At 54.7% G+C, this 14,464-nt stretch overlaps 2 protein-coding genes across 3 annotated transcripts; both read left to right on the plus strand.

The window, feature by feature from the left end:
• The first annotated feature begins 163 nt into the window (after positions 1-163).
• On the plus strand, positions 164-6,782 carry LOC138241959 (zona pellucida sperm-binding protein 4-like). The gene is made up of 11 exons (XM_069196289.1): positions 164-386; positions 1,409-1,533; positions 1,659-1,758; positions 2,544-2,678; positions 2,875-3,145; positions 3,592-3,719; positions 4,043-4,223; positions 5,221-5,362; positions 5,447-5,522; positions 5,855-5,989; positions 6,575-6,782. The coding sequence occupies exons 1-11, from the start codon at positions 164-166 to the stop codon at positions 6,745-6,747; spliced, it is 1,689 nt and encodes a 562-aa protein (XP_069052390.1). The 3' UTR covers positions 6,748-6,782.
• A 2,333-nt stretch (positions 6,783-9,115) lies between these two features.
• On the plus strand, positions 9,116-12,205 carry mb (myoglobin). 2 transcript variants are annotated; one of them, XM_069197075.1, is made up of 4 exons: positions 9,116-9,200; positions 9,572-9,726; positions 10,774-10,993; positions 11,250-12,205. In XM_069197075.1, the coding sequence occupies exons 2-4, from the start codon at positions 9,632-9,634 to the stop codon at positions 11,391-11,393; spliced, it is 459 nt and encodes a 152-aa protein (XP_069053176.1). In that variant the 5' UTR covers positions 9,116-9,200; positions 9,572-9,631; the 3' UTR covers positions 11,394-12,205. The 2 variants fall into 2 exon arrangements, with proteins under 2 accessions (XP_069053176.1, XP_069053175.1); XM_069197074.1 differs by having other exon boundaries at positions 9,630-9,726.
• Positions 12,206-14,464: the final 2,259 nt, after the last annotated feature.

Here is a 14,464-nt window from a genome sequence, read left to right on the forward strand (position 1 = left end):
TTTACTCTTGGAGCGAATATTTTTATCACTGAGTTCAGAATTAAAAGTCGTACGGCAGCAGTCACGCCACGCCGACGCCTGGCGTTCTTCTCGTGTCCTTCTCGTGTCTCGTGTCGTGGGTGGGAGACACCGGCCGCGCTCATCTGTGCGCGTGGGCGCTGCAATGAGCCTCGCGAAGTCGCCCTCCGGGTCCGGCGTGCTGCTCGTGCTGCTGTGGCTCGCGGGGGGGTGCGGCGCAGGGCCCCAGCCCCCCTCGCGCTTCTTCAGGAGACGCGTGGCCCCGCCGCAGCAGGGGCCCGATGACGTCATCCCCAGGGTCATCTGCACGGAGCGCGAGCTGCAGGCGCTCTTCCGCCCTGGGGTGCGCGCGGAGATGCTCGTGATAGGTCAGTCGCCCGGCCGCCCGGTGGGTGTTAAACTGTTAATTGGCCCCGGATCGTATCGAGCCGTTTCTGAGAAGAGTCCAGGGTATCGGCTTCATCAGCGACTTGTTTCACCCTCCTACCACCTTTTGTGTACAGTGCTTCTGCTTCTGTGTTTTTAAATGCATTTATCTGTAGATTCTACCTGTGTACTCTGGCTCATTATTAACATTATTCTCTGCAAGTAGTGTTAATGTACTGGAGTGTCCAGTCAGTGTGTCTGTATGAACTCCTCTCTCTCTCAGTGCAGTGTTCATGTACTGGAGTGTCCAGTCAGTGTGTCTGTATTAACCCCTCTCTCTCTCTCAGTGCAGTGTTCATGTACTGGAGTGTCCAGTCAGTGTGTCTGTATTAACCCCTCTCTCTCTCAGTGCAGTGTTCATGTACTGGAGTGTCCAGTCAGTGTGTCTGTATGAACCCCTCTCTCTCTCGGTGCAGTGTTCATGTACTGGAGTGTCCAGTCAGTGTGTGTGTATTAACCCCTCTCTCTCTCTGTGCAGTGTTAATGTACTGGAGTGTCCAGTCAGTGTGTGTGTATTAACCCCTCTCTCTCTCAGTGCAGTGTTCATGTACTGGAGTGTCCAGTCAGTGTGTCTGTATTAACCCCTCTCTCTCTCAGTGCAGTGTTAATGTACTGGAGTGTCCAGTCAGTGTGTCTGTATTAACCCCTCTCTCTCTCTCAGTGCAGTGTTAATGTACTGGAGTGTCCAGTCAGTGTGTGTGTATTAACCCCTCTCTCTCTCAGTGCAGTGTTCATGTACTGGAGTGTCCAGTCAGTGTGTCTGTATGAACCCCTCTCTCTCTCAGTGCAGTGTTCATGTACTGGAGTGTCCAGTCAGTGTGTGTGTATTAACCCCTCTCTCTCTCTGTGCAGTGTTCATGTACTGGAGTGTCCAGTCAGTGTGTGTGTATTAACCCCTCTCTCTCTCAGTGCAGTGTTCATGTACTGGAGTGTCCAGTCAGTGTGTTGACCCCTCTCCCTGCAGACCGCTCGGGGGTCAGTATTCCTGTGCAGGACGCCCCGGAGCAGTGTGGTGTGCGGGTCAGCACTGGGGAGGGTGGAGCAGTGTCCGTCTCCAGCGACTCTGCCGGGTGTTTTGTGCGCAGAGAGGTGAGGCGCTGGGGGGGCGCTGGGGGGGCGCTGGGGGGGCGCTGGGGGGGCGCTGGGGGGGGCGCTGGCCGCCCTGTCCAGCTGCTCCTGTGGCTCATCGCTGTGTCCCTCCCTCTCGCTCGCAGGCCGACGCTCTGCTGCTGGTTCTGGGGGTCCAGCTGGTGCCGGGGGGCCTGTGGTATTGGGTCAACGTCAGCTGTCCTGTCGAGGAGACCCCCCAGGACAGTGAGTCCCATGGGGGCGAGGGGATTGGGGGCACAGTGGGGTCCCAGCCCTGGCGGGGGGGTGACCGATGTGCTCTGTTGGGGGTCCCAGCCCAGGTGGAGGGATTGGGGGACAGTGGGGTCCCAGCCCAGCGGTGGGGTGACCGATGTGCTCTGTTGGGGGTCCCAGCCCAGGTGGAGGGATTGGGGGGACAGTGGGGTCCCAGCCCAGCGGTGGGGTGACCGATGTGCTCTGTTGGGGGTCCCAGCCCAGGTGGAGGGATTGGGGGACAGTGGGGTCCCAGCCCAGCGGGGGGGTGACCGGTGTGCTCTGTTGGGGGTCCCAGCCCAGGTGGAGGGATTGGGGGGACAGTGGGGTCCCAGCCCAGCGGTGGGGTGACCGATGTGCTCTGTTGGGGGTCCCAGCCCAGGTGGAGGGATTGGGGGACAGTGGGGTCCCAGCCCAGCGGTGGGGTGACCGATGTGCTCTGTTGGGGGTCCCAGCCCAGGTGGAGGGATTGGGGGACAGTGGGGTCCCAGCCCAGCGGTGGGGTGACCGATGTGCTCTGTTGGGGGTCCCAGCCCAGGTGGAGGGATTGGGGGACAGTGGGGTCCCAGCCCTGGCGGGGGGGTGACCGATGTGCTCTGTTGGGGGTCCCAGCCCAGGTGGAGGGATTGGGGGACAGTGGGGTCCCAGCCCAGCGGTGGGGTGACCGATGTGCTCTGTTGGGGGTCCCAGCCCAGGTGGAGGGATTGGGGGACAGTGGGGTCCCAGCCCAGCGGTGGGGTGACCGGTGTGCTCCGCAGGTCCCCGCGGCCGCTGCGACGTGCCGGAGGACCTGCAGGTGGCGTGTGGACCCCGGGGCGTCTCTCCCGCTGCCTGCGCCCGGAGGGGCTGCTGCTACACCCACAGCGCCAGGGCCTGCTTCCACAGGCTGGACGGTACGGGTCCGGGGGGGGCAGGGGGGAGGGGGAGGGGGGGAGATCATGATGGAGAGGGGCAGGAGTGAGGGGGAGGGGATGGGGGTGTTGGTCTGATGCTGCACAGTTAATGAGCCCAATTAAGTCCTAACGAGGACGCCTGCCTGCTCTGGCCCTCGGAGACGGGGTGCCCCCACGGTCATGCTCTCGCCCCCAGACTGCACCCAGGACGGCCAGTTCGTCTTCACTGTGCGGCGGCGGGACGCGGAGCCCCCCCTGGACCTGTCCGGCGTGCGGGTGGAGGGGCACGAGGAGTGCGCCCCCCTGGTGACCACGCCCGAGGCGCTGGTGTTCAGGTTCGGGGTGACCGAGTGCGGGGCGCGCAGGGACGAGTACGGCCAGGTGCTGCGATTCCAGGTGGAGCTGGTGGCCGTCCCAGGGGTCAGCAGGCTGGAGTACGGCCCTGTGTCCAGGGACAGCCCCTACCGGTCAGTGCGCCCCGCTGTCCAGTCCTGCTCCTGGGGGGTCAGTGTGTCTGTGTCTGTCCAGTCCTGCTCCTGGAGGGTCGGTGTGTCTGTGGCCTGTCCAGTCTCTCTACACCAGGGCTGTCCAGTCTCTCTCCTGGAGGGTCAGTGTGTCTGTGGACTGTCCAGTGCACCTGAAACAGTCCATTTAAGTCAATAAGCAGCTGGTGTAGCTTATGAAGAGCTGAGGGTGTGGAATCTCGGTTTCTCTGGCCCTTCAGGACTGGACACCTCTGTCCGTGTTCAGGAGTACAAGGCGCCCTGTGCTGCAGTCGGGAGTCTCTCCATACCGGACACTGTCTACAGCTTCAGTTTTGTTTCATTGTGAATGAGGACGTGAGCAGTGGGAGTATGTGTGAACACAGCAGGCCTGTGTCTCCTTTCTGACTGCTGGTCTCCGACTCTCTCAGGCTGCTCATCGAGTGTCAGTACCGCCAGTCGGTGCTCGTCCAGGCTGGGCTGACCGCCCTGGACCCAACACCACCCAAACCAGCCTCTGCCCTGGGCCGGGTCCGAGTGGAGATGAGGATCGCTAAAGGTACAGAGGAGAGTGTGAAATACACGATGCACACACCCCAGAGGCACTCCTAATGGATTAATACACACCCCCAGTACACACCCCAGAGGCACTCCTAATGGATTAATACACACCCCAGAGGCACTCCTAATGGATTAACACTCATCCCAGAGGCACTCCTACTGGAGTAATATACCCCCCCCTCAGTACAGACCCCAGAGGCACTCCTACTGGAGTAACACACACCCCCCAATACAGACCCCAGAGGCACTCCGAATTGTTACTTGCCTTGCTTGGTGCTCGATGTGTACTGACTGCTTACTGTCCCCTCTTTACCTCTCCAGATTCCTCCTTCTCCTCCTTCTTCCCAGCGGACAGGCTGCCTCTCTCTCTGCCACTGAGGGAGCCCCTGTTTGTGGAGGTCAGGGTGCGTGACCCCCCAGACCCCCGTATCTCACTGAGGATCCGAGACTGCTTCGCCTACCCTGCTTCCCGGCACTCTCTCTGGGTCCTGCTGTATGATGGGTGAGAATGGAGACACTGTGACTGACCAGCTGGACACTCCAGTACATGAACACTGCACTGAGAGAGAGAGAGGGGTTCATACAGACACACTGACTGGACACTCCAGTACATTAACACTGCACTGAGAGAGAGAGGGGTTCATACAGACACACTGACTGGACACTCCAGTACATGAACACTGCACTGAGAGAGAGAGAGGGGTTCATACAGACACACTGACTGGACACTCCAGTACATGAACACTGCACTGAGAGAGAGAGGGGTTCATACACACACACTGACTGGACACTCCAGTACATTAACACTGCACTGAGAGAGAGGGGTTAATACAGACACACTGACTGGACACTCCAGTACATGAACACTGCACTGAGAGAGAGAGAGGGGTTCATACAGACACTGACTGGACACTCCAGTACATGAACACTGCACTGAGAGAGAGAGGGGTTCATACAGACACACTGACTGGACACTCCAGTACATGAACACTGCACTGAGAGAGAGAGGGGTTCATACAGACACACTGACTGGACACTCCAGTACATGAACACTGCACTGAGAGAGAGAGGGGTTAATACACACACACTGACTGGACACTCCAGTACATTAACACTGCACTGAGAGAGAGAGGGGTTAACACAGACACACTGACTGGACACTCCAGTACATTAACACTGCACTGAGAGAGAGAGGGGTTCATACAGACACACTGACTGGACACTCCAGTACATTAACACTGCACTGAGAGAGAGAGGGGTTCATACACACACACTGACTGGACACTCCAGTACATGAACACTGCACTGAGAGAGAGAGGGGTTCATACAGACACACTGACTGGACACTCCAGTACATGAACACTGCACTGAGAGAGAGAGGGGTTCATACAGACACACTGACTGGACACTCCAGTACATGAACACTGCACTGAGAGAGAGAGGGGTTCATACAGACACACTGACTGGACACTCCAGTAAACTCAGTCTCTCCGTCTCAGATGTCCGAACCCACTGGACAGCGAGTTTCCCAGTGCGATCCTGGGGGAGCAGCAGGTGGGGCGCCTCTCTCACTATCGCCGCTTTGACGTCAAAACCTTCTCCTTCATCGACCCCAAGACAGGGGAGCCCAGCAGCGAGGAGGTCAGTGTCCCCAGCCACCGCCTCCCCGCCCCCCGCCAGCGCCGGGCTCCTCACTCTCCTTCTCCTCCTCCTCCTCCTCTACAGGTCTATTTCTACTGCTGGGTGGAGATCTGCGCGGCGGACTCGGACCGGTGCCGGCAGCAGTGTGTCCAGAGCAGGGGTGAGTCGGAACAGCTCTGCCCTCCTGGCAGCTCATAGATCCCAGAACCTCAGAACTTCATCCAGCCCTCTCTTGGGTCGGGGGACAAAACAGGGTGTCTGCTTTAACCACAGGGCTGGGCAGCTTGTTCCACCCTCCCACCACTCTCTGTGCACAGAAGAGCCTCCTGTTCTCAGTTTTCAAGCTTCCTTGTGTTTTCCGTGTCCCGTGGCTCCACGTGCCGGTTCTGAGGAAGTCCGCTGGGCTGATCCCTGGAAGTCTAGGATGCTTGAGCTGGGTTCAGTCACATGCCTGACACGGTCTCTCTAACCTTCCTCTGTCCCGGCCCACAGCCCAGTCAGACAGCGAGTCAGACCGGCTGAGAAGGGACTTTGGTTCTGATCCAGTCTCTCAGCTTGTTTTGATGGGACCAGTTCTGCTGGGAAACCAACCTGAGATCTTCGGACCTGCTGAGAAATCGGGATCTGGTAAATAATCTACTCAATCTGTTTTAACCCCCCTCTTTCTGTTAATGTACTGGAGTGTCCAGTCAGTGTGTCTGTATGAACCCCTCTCTCTCAGTGCAGTGTTCATGTACTGGAGTGTCCAGTCAGTGTGTCTGTATGAACCCCTCTCTCTCTCAGTGCAGTGTTCATGTACTGGAGTGTCCAGTCAGTGTGTCTGTATGAACCCCTCTCTCTCTCGGTGCAGTGTTAATGTACTGGAGTGTCCAGTCAGTGTGTCTGTATGAACCCCCCTCTCTCTCAGTGCAGTGTTAATGTACTGGAGTGTCCAGTGTGTCTGTATGAACCCCTCTCTCTCTCAGTGCAGTGTTAATGTACTGGAGTGTCCAGTCAGTGTGTCTGTATGAACCCCTCTCTCTCTCAGTGCAGTGTTCATGTACTGGAGTGTCCAGTCAGTGTGTCTGTATGAACCCCTCTCTCTCTCAGTGCAGTGTTAATGTACTGGAGTGTCCAGTCAGTGTGTCTGTATTAACCCCCCTCTCTCTGTGCAGTGTTAATGTACTGGAGTGTCCAGGCAGTGTGTCTGTATTAACCCCCCTGTCTCTCCAGTCCATCAGGTCCTGTCTGTCTACTCCCTGGCTGCTGTGTGCTCTGCTGCAGTCTGCTTGTTCCTGTTCTCGGCTCTGGCCGGGTTTCTGCTGTATCGCCAGGCAGCCAGGAGGCTGGACCCCGCTGGGCAGGTGGTCACTGAAGCCACAGAGGATGTCCTTGGGCCATCGTGAGACTGGGACTGGAAATAAAGCCTGGCTGGTTTTTATTTCACTGTGTCGTGGAATTGATTCACACTGCTGAGACGGGCGGCGGCGGTTAGCGAGTCCCGGGTTTGGGTCTGGACTGGGAATGTCAGGGTGGAGTTTGCATGTTCTGGTGTGGTTGTTTTGGCAAGTGACCCGGTTTCTCCCTCCTCCCGAAGACCGGCTGGCTGGGGAGGTGACTCGAGACTCTGCTGGTGTGTCTTTTGATGGACTGGTGTCCTGTCCAGGGTACGTTCCCATCATGCTCCAGGCAGATTCTGGGAGTTAGGTGTGGAATCTGTGTGTGGTGGGAGTGCAGCCGAACGGGAGAGATCGCCAAGAATCCCTCTGTAATAAACAATTGGAATATTGACATCATTAGTGGAAGGTAATTCACATACACACCAGCATGTGGCAGTGTGTCCTCATTCTGGCTTTATCCTAGTGAAAAGTGCTCTAGAGCCAACTGAGCTGCTCCTTGTGACGAGTCAAGGTTATTAACACTGAGCCTCCGTTCAGCTGCTCTACAGGAGAGATGATGAAGGGTGTCAGTGTGGGGCTCTGGGTGACTCTATCCTCTCTCCAGCTCCAGTGTCCAGTCTCTGTCTGTAACCCCACTGTCCCCCTGACACAGGACACAGAGGTGCAGACGTGTTGTTACAGACTGAGTGTCTGTTCAGCTGCTCTACAGGGGTGATGTGTGGGGGCAGACAGGGGGTGGGAGACTCTATATCGGACTCTCCCAGTGGGAAGAGCCCGTGCTCTCCAGAGCTGGATCAGGGAGGATGGAGCCACAGGGGTGCAGTGCAGGAGTCTGAGAGCACTGCTCTTCGGTTTACTGCAGAGCACTGCTCTAGGTTCTGCTACAGCTCGTAAACCAGTCCGGGTCACAGGTGATGCCAGACTAGGACAGTCAGGAGCTCGGGTTGGCTGGAGAATTTAAGAAGATGTAAATCCTGCAGAAATCAGACTAGACAAACAGCTGGCTGTGGAAGAGAGCTTCTGGCCACAGGGCCAGCAGTGGACGGGCACCCGAAGCCTGTGGAGTGGGGGTGTCAGAATCATACTGCGCCCCAGGAAGGAAGCGTTTACAGTATTGTGCACAATTTGTGTCTGCAGTTTCCAGGTAAAGATACTGCTGCTGTGGCATCAGTCCAGCGATGAGCAAACAGCTGCGCTCTGGGGTGGGAAGGGCTGTTCTACACTGACCGAGGCTCCCGGGCTGAGAGACTGACGAGGGGCCCCGGTTCACGTTCGCCACCCTCAAACCCCCCAACGGGCTCGGCCCAGGGAGCTTCAGCTGCACCGGACAGGCAGGATCGGGGGGGACACTAGGAACAGCCGCAGGGAAGAGCAGGAGGCACTTCTCTACACCAATGGTGGTGGGAGGGTGGAACAAGCTGCCCAGTCACGGTGCTGTTGAAGCCGATACCCTGGACTCTTTCCGGAACCAGCAGTGGGAGGTCCTGGGGTCAATCAGCTGTGGGACAGGCAGGCAGACAGAGAGAGAGACGTGTGCAGAGACAGACTGACAGACAGAGACGTGCGTAGAGAGAGAGAGAGAGACGTGTGCAGAGACAGACAGACAGACAGAGACATGTGCAGAGATGACAGACAGACAGAGACGTGTGCAGAGATGACAGACAGACAGAGAGAAAGACGTGTGCAGAGACAGACAGAGAGAGAGACGTGTGCAGGGATGACAGACAGACAGAGAGACGTGTGCAGGGATGACAGACAGAGAGAGAGACGTGTGCAGGGATGACAGACAGAGAGACGTGTGCAGGGATGACAGACAGAGAGAGAGACGTGTGCAGGGATGACAGACAGAGAGAGACGTGTGCAGGGATGACAGACAGAGAGAGACGTGTGCAGAGATGACAGACAGACAGAGAGACGTGTGCAGGGATGACAGACAGAGAGAGAGACGTGTGCAGAGATGACAGACAGACAGAGAGACGTGTGCAGGGATGACAGACAGAGAGAGAGACGTGTGCAGAGACAGACAGACAGAGAGACGTGTGCAGGGATGACAGACAGACAGACAGAGAGACGTGTGCAGGGATGACAGACAGAGAGAGAGACGTGTGCAGAGACAGACAGACAGAGAGACGTGTGCAGAGACAGACAGACAGAGAGACGTGTGCAGGGATGACAGAGACGTGTGCAGAGAGCCTCTGAGCCCCACCCTCAGGAAGCTCTCCTCAGAGGAATGTCCAGCAGGGAGCAGTGGGGCAGGATTCCCGCGGGGCGGGCCAGCACTGCGGACCACCGGCCAGGCTGGGGGTGGACAGGAGCCCAGCCAGCGGGTGGGGGAGGACAAGGTCACTGCGGGCGAGCGGAGGCCATATAAGCAAGCAGCCTGGGCGTGCGCAGACAGAGGTCAGCACGGGTTCGAAGACAGAGGACTGTCAGGGCTCCGGAGCGCAACTTCATTACTGGTACCTGGGCTCTGAGAGAGGAGACACAGAGAGACAGTGAGGGACAGAGAGAGGAGACACAGAGGGACAGTGAGGGAGAGAGAGAGGAGACAGGGACAGTGAGGGAGAGAAAGAGAGAGGAGACACGGAGGGACAGTGAAGGAGAGAGAGGGGAGACACAGAGAGACAGTGAGGGAGAGTGAGAGGAGACAGGGACAGTGAGGGAGAGAAAGAGAGAGGAGACACAGAGGGACAGTGAGGGAGAGAAAGAGAGTGGAGACACAGAAGGACAGTGAGGGAGAGAAAGAGAGAGGAGACACAGAGAGACAGTGAGGGAGAGAGAGAGAGGAGACGTGCTGTGTTTGTGTCACTGTGTGTGGTGTCTTTTACAGTACAAACCTGCTCAGACTGTCTCCTCTGTCCTGGTTCTGTTCTGGGTGTCGGTACCAGTCATGGCTCTCAGCGATGTGGAGTGGGATATGGTTCTGAAGGCCTGGGCTCCAGTCGAGGCTGATGCAGCAGGACATGGAGCTGAGGTTCTGACCCGGTAAATACTGAGGGCGTCAGTACAGTGCTGTTTCAGTAGAGTCCTGTCTCTCAGTGGTAAAGTAGAGCTGGACTGAGTTTGTACTGCTGAGTCTAGAGCCCGTGCAGTACTGCAGAGTATTATACTGCTCTGTGTCGAGAGACCGTGCAGTACTGCAGAGTATTATACTGCTCTGTGTCGAGAGACCGTGCAGTACTGCAGAGTATTATACTGCTCTGTGTCGAGAGACCGTGCAGTATTGCAGAGTATTATACTGCTCTGTGTCTAGAGACCCTGCAATACTGCAGAGTATTATACTGCTCTGTGTCTACAGACCCTGCAGTATTGCAGAGTATTATACTCCTCTGTGTCTACAGACCCTGCAGTATCGCAGAGTATTATACTGCTCTGTGTCTACAGAATGTGCAGTACTGCAGAGTATTATACTGCTCTGTGTCTAGAGACCGTGCAGTACTGCAGAGTATTATATTGCTCTGTGTCTAGAGACCCTGCAGTATTGCAGAGTATTATACTGCTCTGTGTCTGGAGACCGTGCAGTACTGTAACCCAGTGTGATATATTTATGTATACTGGGGGACTGCAGTGTGTAATATTTACTGTATATATATTGATAGACTGACTGCAGTGTGATATATATATATACTGCATATATAATAATAGACTATAGTGTTATATATATATTAATAGACTGCAGTGTGATATATTTATATATATTAATAGACTGCAGTGTGATATATTTATGTATATTAATAGATATAGTGTTATATTTATATTAATAGACTGCAGTGCATCTGTATGGCGCTGCTCTGAGTCTGTTTCCTCACCCCTCTCCCTTATCTTCTGTCTATTTCTGTCCCCCCTTATCTCTCTCACTTCGCTCCTCCACCCTCCCCCTCTCCCTCCTCTCCTCCCTCTCCTCTCTCCCCTCTCCCCCCTCTTCCCCTCTCTCCCCTTTCTCCTTTCCTCTCTCTCCCCTCTCCCTCTCCCTCTCCCCTTCTCTCGCCCTCCTTTCTCCTCTCCCTCTTCCTCTCTCCTCCTCTCCCTCAGCCTGTTTAAGGCTCACTCCGGCACACAGCTGCTCTTCCCCAAGTTCCGCTCCTTGACGGCGGGGGAGCTGGTGGGCAACGAGGAGCTGGCGGCCCACGGTTCGATAGTGGTGAAGAAGCTGGGGGAGATGCTGAAGCGGCGTGGCAAACACGCAGACGTGCTCCGCCCCCTGGCACAGACTCACGTCCACACCCACAAGATCCCGCCGGACAACTTCAAGGTGACTGGAGTGTCCAGTGTGTCTGTATGAACCCCTCTCTCTCTCAGTGCAGTGTTCATGTACTGGAGTGTCCAGTCAGTGTGTCTGTATGAACCCCTCTCTCTCTCAGTGCAGTGTTCATGTACTGGAGTGTCCAGTCAGTGTGTCTGTATGAACCCCTCTCTCTCAGTGCAGTGTTCATGTACTGGAGTGTCCAGTCAGTGTGTCTGTTTTAACCTCTGTAAATATATTAACACTCTTCTCTCTCTTTCTCCAGCATATCTCAGGAATATTTGTCCAGCTGATGAAGGAGAAAGTCAGTGGGTTTGGAGCAGACTCCGAGGCAGCCATGAATAAGGCTCTGGCCGCAGTGGTCAGTGACATGGGGACATTGTATAAGGAGTTAGGGTTTGCAGGATAAACTGTGAGATCACCCAACACTCTCACACACATACAGTATGATTTTGGATACCGTTGGAGTATATACACTACACTGTACACCTGGAATATATAAACCACACTACACACCTGGAATATATATACTGTACACACTGCACACCTGGAGTATATAAACCACACTACACACCCGGAGTATACAAACTGTACACACTGCACACCCGGAGTATATGAACTACACTGTACTCCTGGAGTACATATACTGTACACACTGCACACCTGGAGTATATAAACCACACTACACACCCGGAGTATACAAACTGTACACACTGCACACCCGGAGTATATGAACTACACTGTACTCCTGGAGTACATATACTGTACACACTGCACACCTGGAGTATATAAACCACACTACACACCCGGAGTATACAAACTGTACACACTGCACACCCGGAGTATATGAACTACACTGTACTCCTGGAGTACATATACTGTACACACTGCACACCTGGTGTGTAGAAGTACTGTATGAAGTGCACTCCAGATGTGCAGTGAGTACAGGATGTACAGTACAGTATAGTGTGTACTGTACACACTGCACTCCAGGTGCACGCCAGGTGGGTCCTGCTGGGGGTGGGAGATGGCGATGTGCCTCGATGTGGAGCTGTTCCAGACCCCTGTGTGGGCACCACGACGCCACGCTGGCAGAGGCCCTCGTCTCTGTGCTGTCCGCCAGTGTAGCGTGTCCGTACTGCTGTGAGCTTCATTTCTGTGTGTCCCAGTGCTGTTGTGTGAATCAGTTTGAATAAAATGCTGATCAGCTGCTTCACTCTGCTCCTGTCTCTCTGTCTGTCAATCTCTGCCTCTCTGTCAACAATCACGTTTCCAATTCAATGGGATTTATTGGCCTGACTGCTGAATTTGTGCTGGGAAAGCAGTAACCACTGTCAAAACACAACAACTACAATAATAATAACCATCGTCATCCTCACTCCGTGTTCCTCAGGCTGGGACAGGAGATCACACTCTGGGCTGCAGCTCATCTGAGCTCCCTCCTCCCTCTCCCAGTAGGACTGGGAGCTGATCTGATTCTGGCAGGTGTGGGAACTCTGGGATTAGATTAGTTATTTTAGGGAAGACTGTCTAATCCCACAGTATTACTTACAAAGTAGCTCTGTCTCTATTCCTGCTGGCAGTGGGATCACAGTGTGGTCACTGGGCCTATTCTCTCTGGACAGCCAGGTCTGCCTGTGTCCAGTGCCTCTGTCCAGGCTGTGGTCACTGAGCCTGTCCTCTCTGGACAGCCAGGTCTGCCTGTGTCCAGTGCCTCTGGTCAGGCTGTGGTCACTGAGCCTGTCCTACTACACTGTAGACCTGGAGTATATACAGTATACTGTACACACTGCACACCTGGAGTATATAAACTACACTGTAGACCTGGAGTATTTATACTGTACACACTGCACACCTGGAGTATATATACTGTAAACCTGGAGTATATAAACTACACTGTAGACCTGGAGTATTTATACTGTACACACTGCACACCTGGAGTATATAAACTACACTGTAGACCTGGAGTATATATACTGTACACACTGCACACCTGGTGTATATAAACTGGACTGCACACACGGTAGACCAGGCGTATGTGTTTGTGCGGGTGCTGGCGGGCTCGGGCCTCTGTGTCCTCAGGGCTACGTGCTGCTCCACACATGGCAGCGCTGGGCGGCGGGGCTGGTACTGGCAGGGCCTGCTGTGCGCTTGGCCTGGGCCACGGAAACAGCACCAGGGAGCCACGTGCACTCACTCCTCTGGTGTCTCCGGAGCTATTTAAAGAGCCTCTTTTATGAAGGGCAATAATAATACCTACTTTATAGGCTGAGAGGGACACAGAGAGAGAGAGATAGGGAGGAAGAGGGAGAGAGACAGGACAAAGAGCTCTGAGCCCCACACTAACAACCTTCATCATCATCATCGCTCCTGAACAGACACTCAGTCTGTAACAACACGTCTGCACCTCTGTGTCCTGTGTCAGAGGGACAGTGGGGTTACAGACAGAGACTGGACACTGGAGCTGGAGAGAGGATAGAGTCACCCAGAGCCCCACACTGACACCCTTCATCATCATCACTCCTGAACAGACACTCAGTCTGTAACAACACGTCTGCACCTCTGTGTCCTGTGTCAGGGGGACAGTGGGGTTACAGACAGAGACTGGACACTGGAGCTGGAGAGAGGATAGAGTCACCCAGAGATCACACAAACACTAGCAGGAGAACAGACGCACACTAGCAGGAGATAACACACACACTTATACGAATACATTGTGATATTATTGTGCTCAGATGCTGTCATGTCCACGAGAGAAGAACACCACGTGAAATTCACCGCAAAAAATCGCAACATCTGCTTTCGGTGTCTAATAAAGTCAATCATGCTGGAAAAGGCACAGTTCCGTGGGTATCTGGCTCCACCTAGCGGCGGAGGCCCGTTGCTGCACATCGGCTTCGATCATTTGCTGCGACGGATCTATTTACGTTTTTAAATTAAAACGATTGTATTCACTTCCACTAATCACCTTCTGCATTCTATGAAGATGCAATAATATATGTCGGATGGACCCAAACATTTGATTTGGTGTTGTGTTTCAGGGACTAGGTCTTTGTGTACAGTGTGTGTAGTGTGTACTGTGCAGTTACAGTACAGTGTGTGTAATGTGTGTGCAGTGTGTCAGTGTGCATATACAACACAGTGTGTGTGCAGTGTGTCAGTGTGCAGGTACAGTACAGTGTGTGTAGTGTTTAGTGTGCAGGTTCAGTACAGTGTGTGCAGTGTGCAGGTACTGTACCGCGTGTATAGTGTGCAGTGTGCAGGTACTGTACCGTGTGTATAGTGTGCAGGTACTGTACCGTGTGTGCAGTGTGCAGGTACTGTACCGTGTGTATAGTGTGCAGGTACTGTACCGTGTGTGCAGTGTGCAGGTACTGTACCGTGTGTATAGTGTGCAGGTACTGTACCGTGTGTGCAGTGTGCAGGTACTGTACCGTGTGTATAGTGTGCAGGTACTGTACAGTGTGTGCAGTGTGCAGG

Source organism: Lepisosteus oculatus, chromosome 12, assembly GCF_040954835.1.
Source record: "Lepisosteus oculatus isolate fLepOcu1 chromosome 12, fLepOcu1.hap2, whole genome shotgun sequence".
NCBI classification, from domain to species: domain Eukaryota; kingdom Metazoa; phylum Chordata; class Actinopteri; order Semionotiformes; family Lepisosteidae; genus Lepisosteus; species Lepisosteus oculatus.

What these genes read in the sequence shown, in the direction of transcription:
- mb (XM_069197075.1), top strand. Translation starts at nt 9,632, where the DNA reads ATGGCTCTCAGCGATGTGGAGTGGGATATGGTTCTGAAGGCCTGGGCT. An exon ending in GGAGCTGAGGTTCTGACCCG is followed by an intron (nt 9,727 to 10,773) that starts GTAAATACTGAG and finishes CCTCTCCCTCAG; the next exon opens with CCTGTTTAAGGCTCACTCCG. An exon ending in TCCCGCCGGACAACTTCAAG is followed by an intron (nt 10,994 to 11,249) that starts GTGACTGGAGTG and finishes CTCTTTCTCCAG; the next exon opens with CATATCTCAGGAATATTTGT.
- LOC138241959 (XM_069196289.1), top strand. Translation starts at nt 164, where the DNA reads ATGAGCCTCGCGAAGTCGCCCTCCGGGTCCGGCGTGCTGCTCGTGCTG. An exon ending in GGTGTTTTGTGCGCAGAGAG is followed by an intron (nt 1,534 to 1,658) that starts GTGAGGCGCTGG and finishes TCTCGCTCGCAG; the next exon opens with GCCGACGCTCTGCTGCTGGT. An exon ending in GGGAGCCCAGCAGCGAGGAG is followed by an intron (nt 5,363 to 5,446) that starts GTCAGTGTCCCC and finishes CCTCCTCTACAG; the next exon opens with GTCTATTTCTACTGCTGGGT.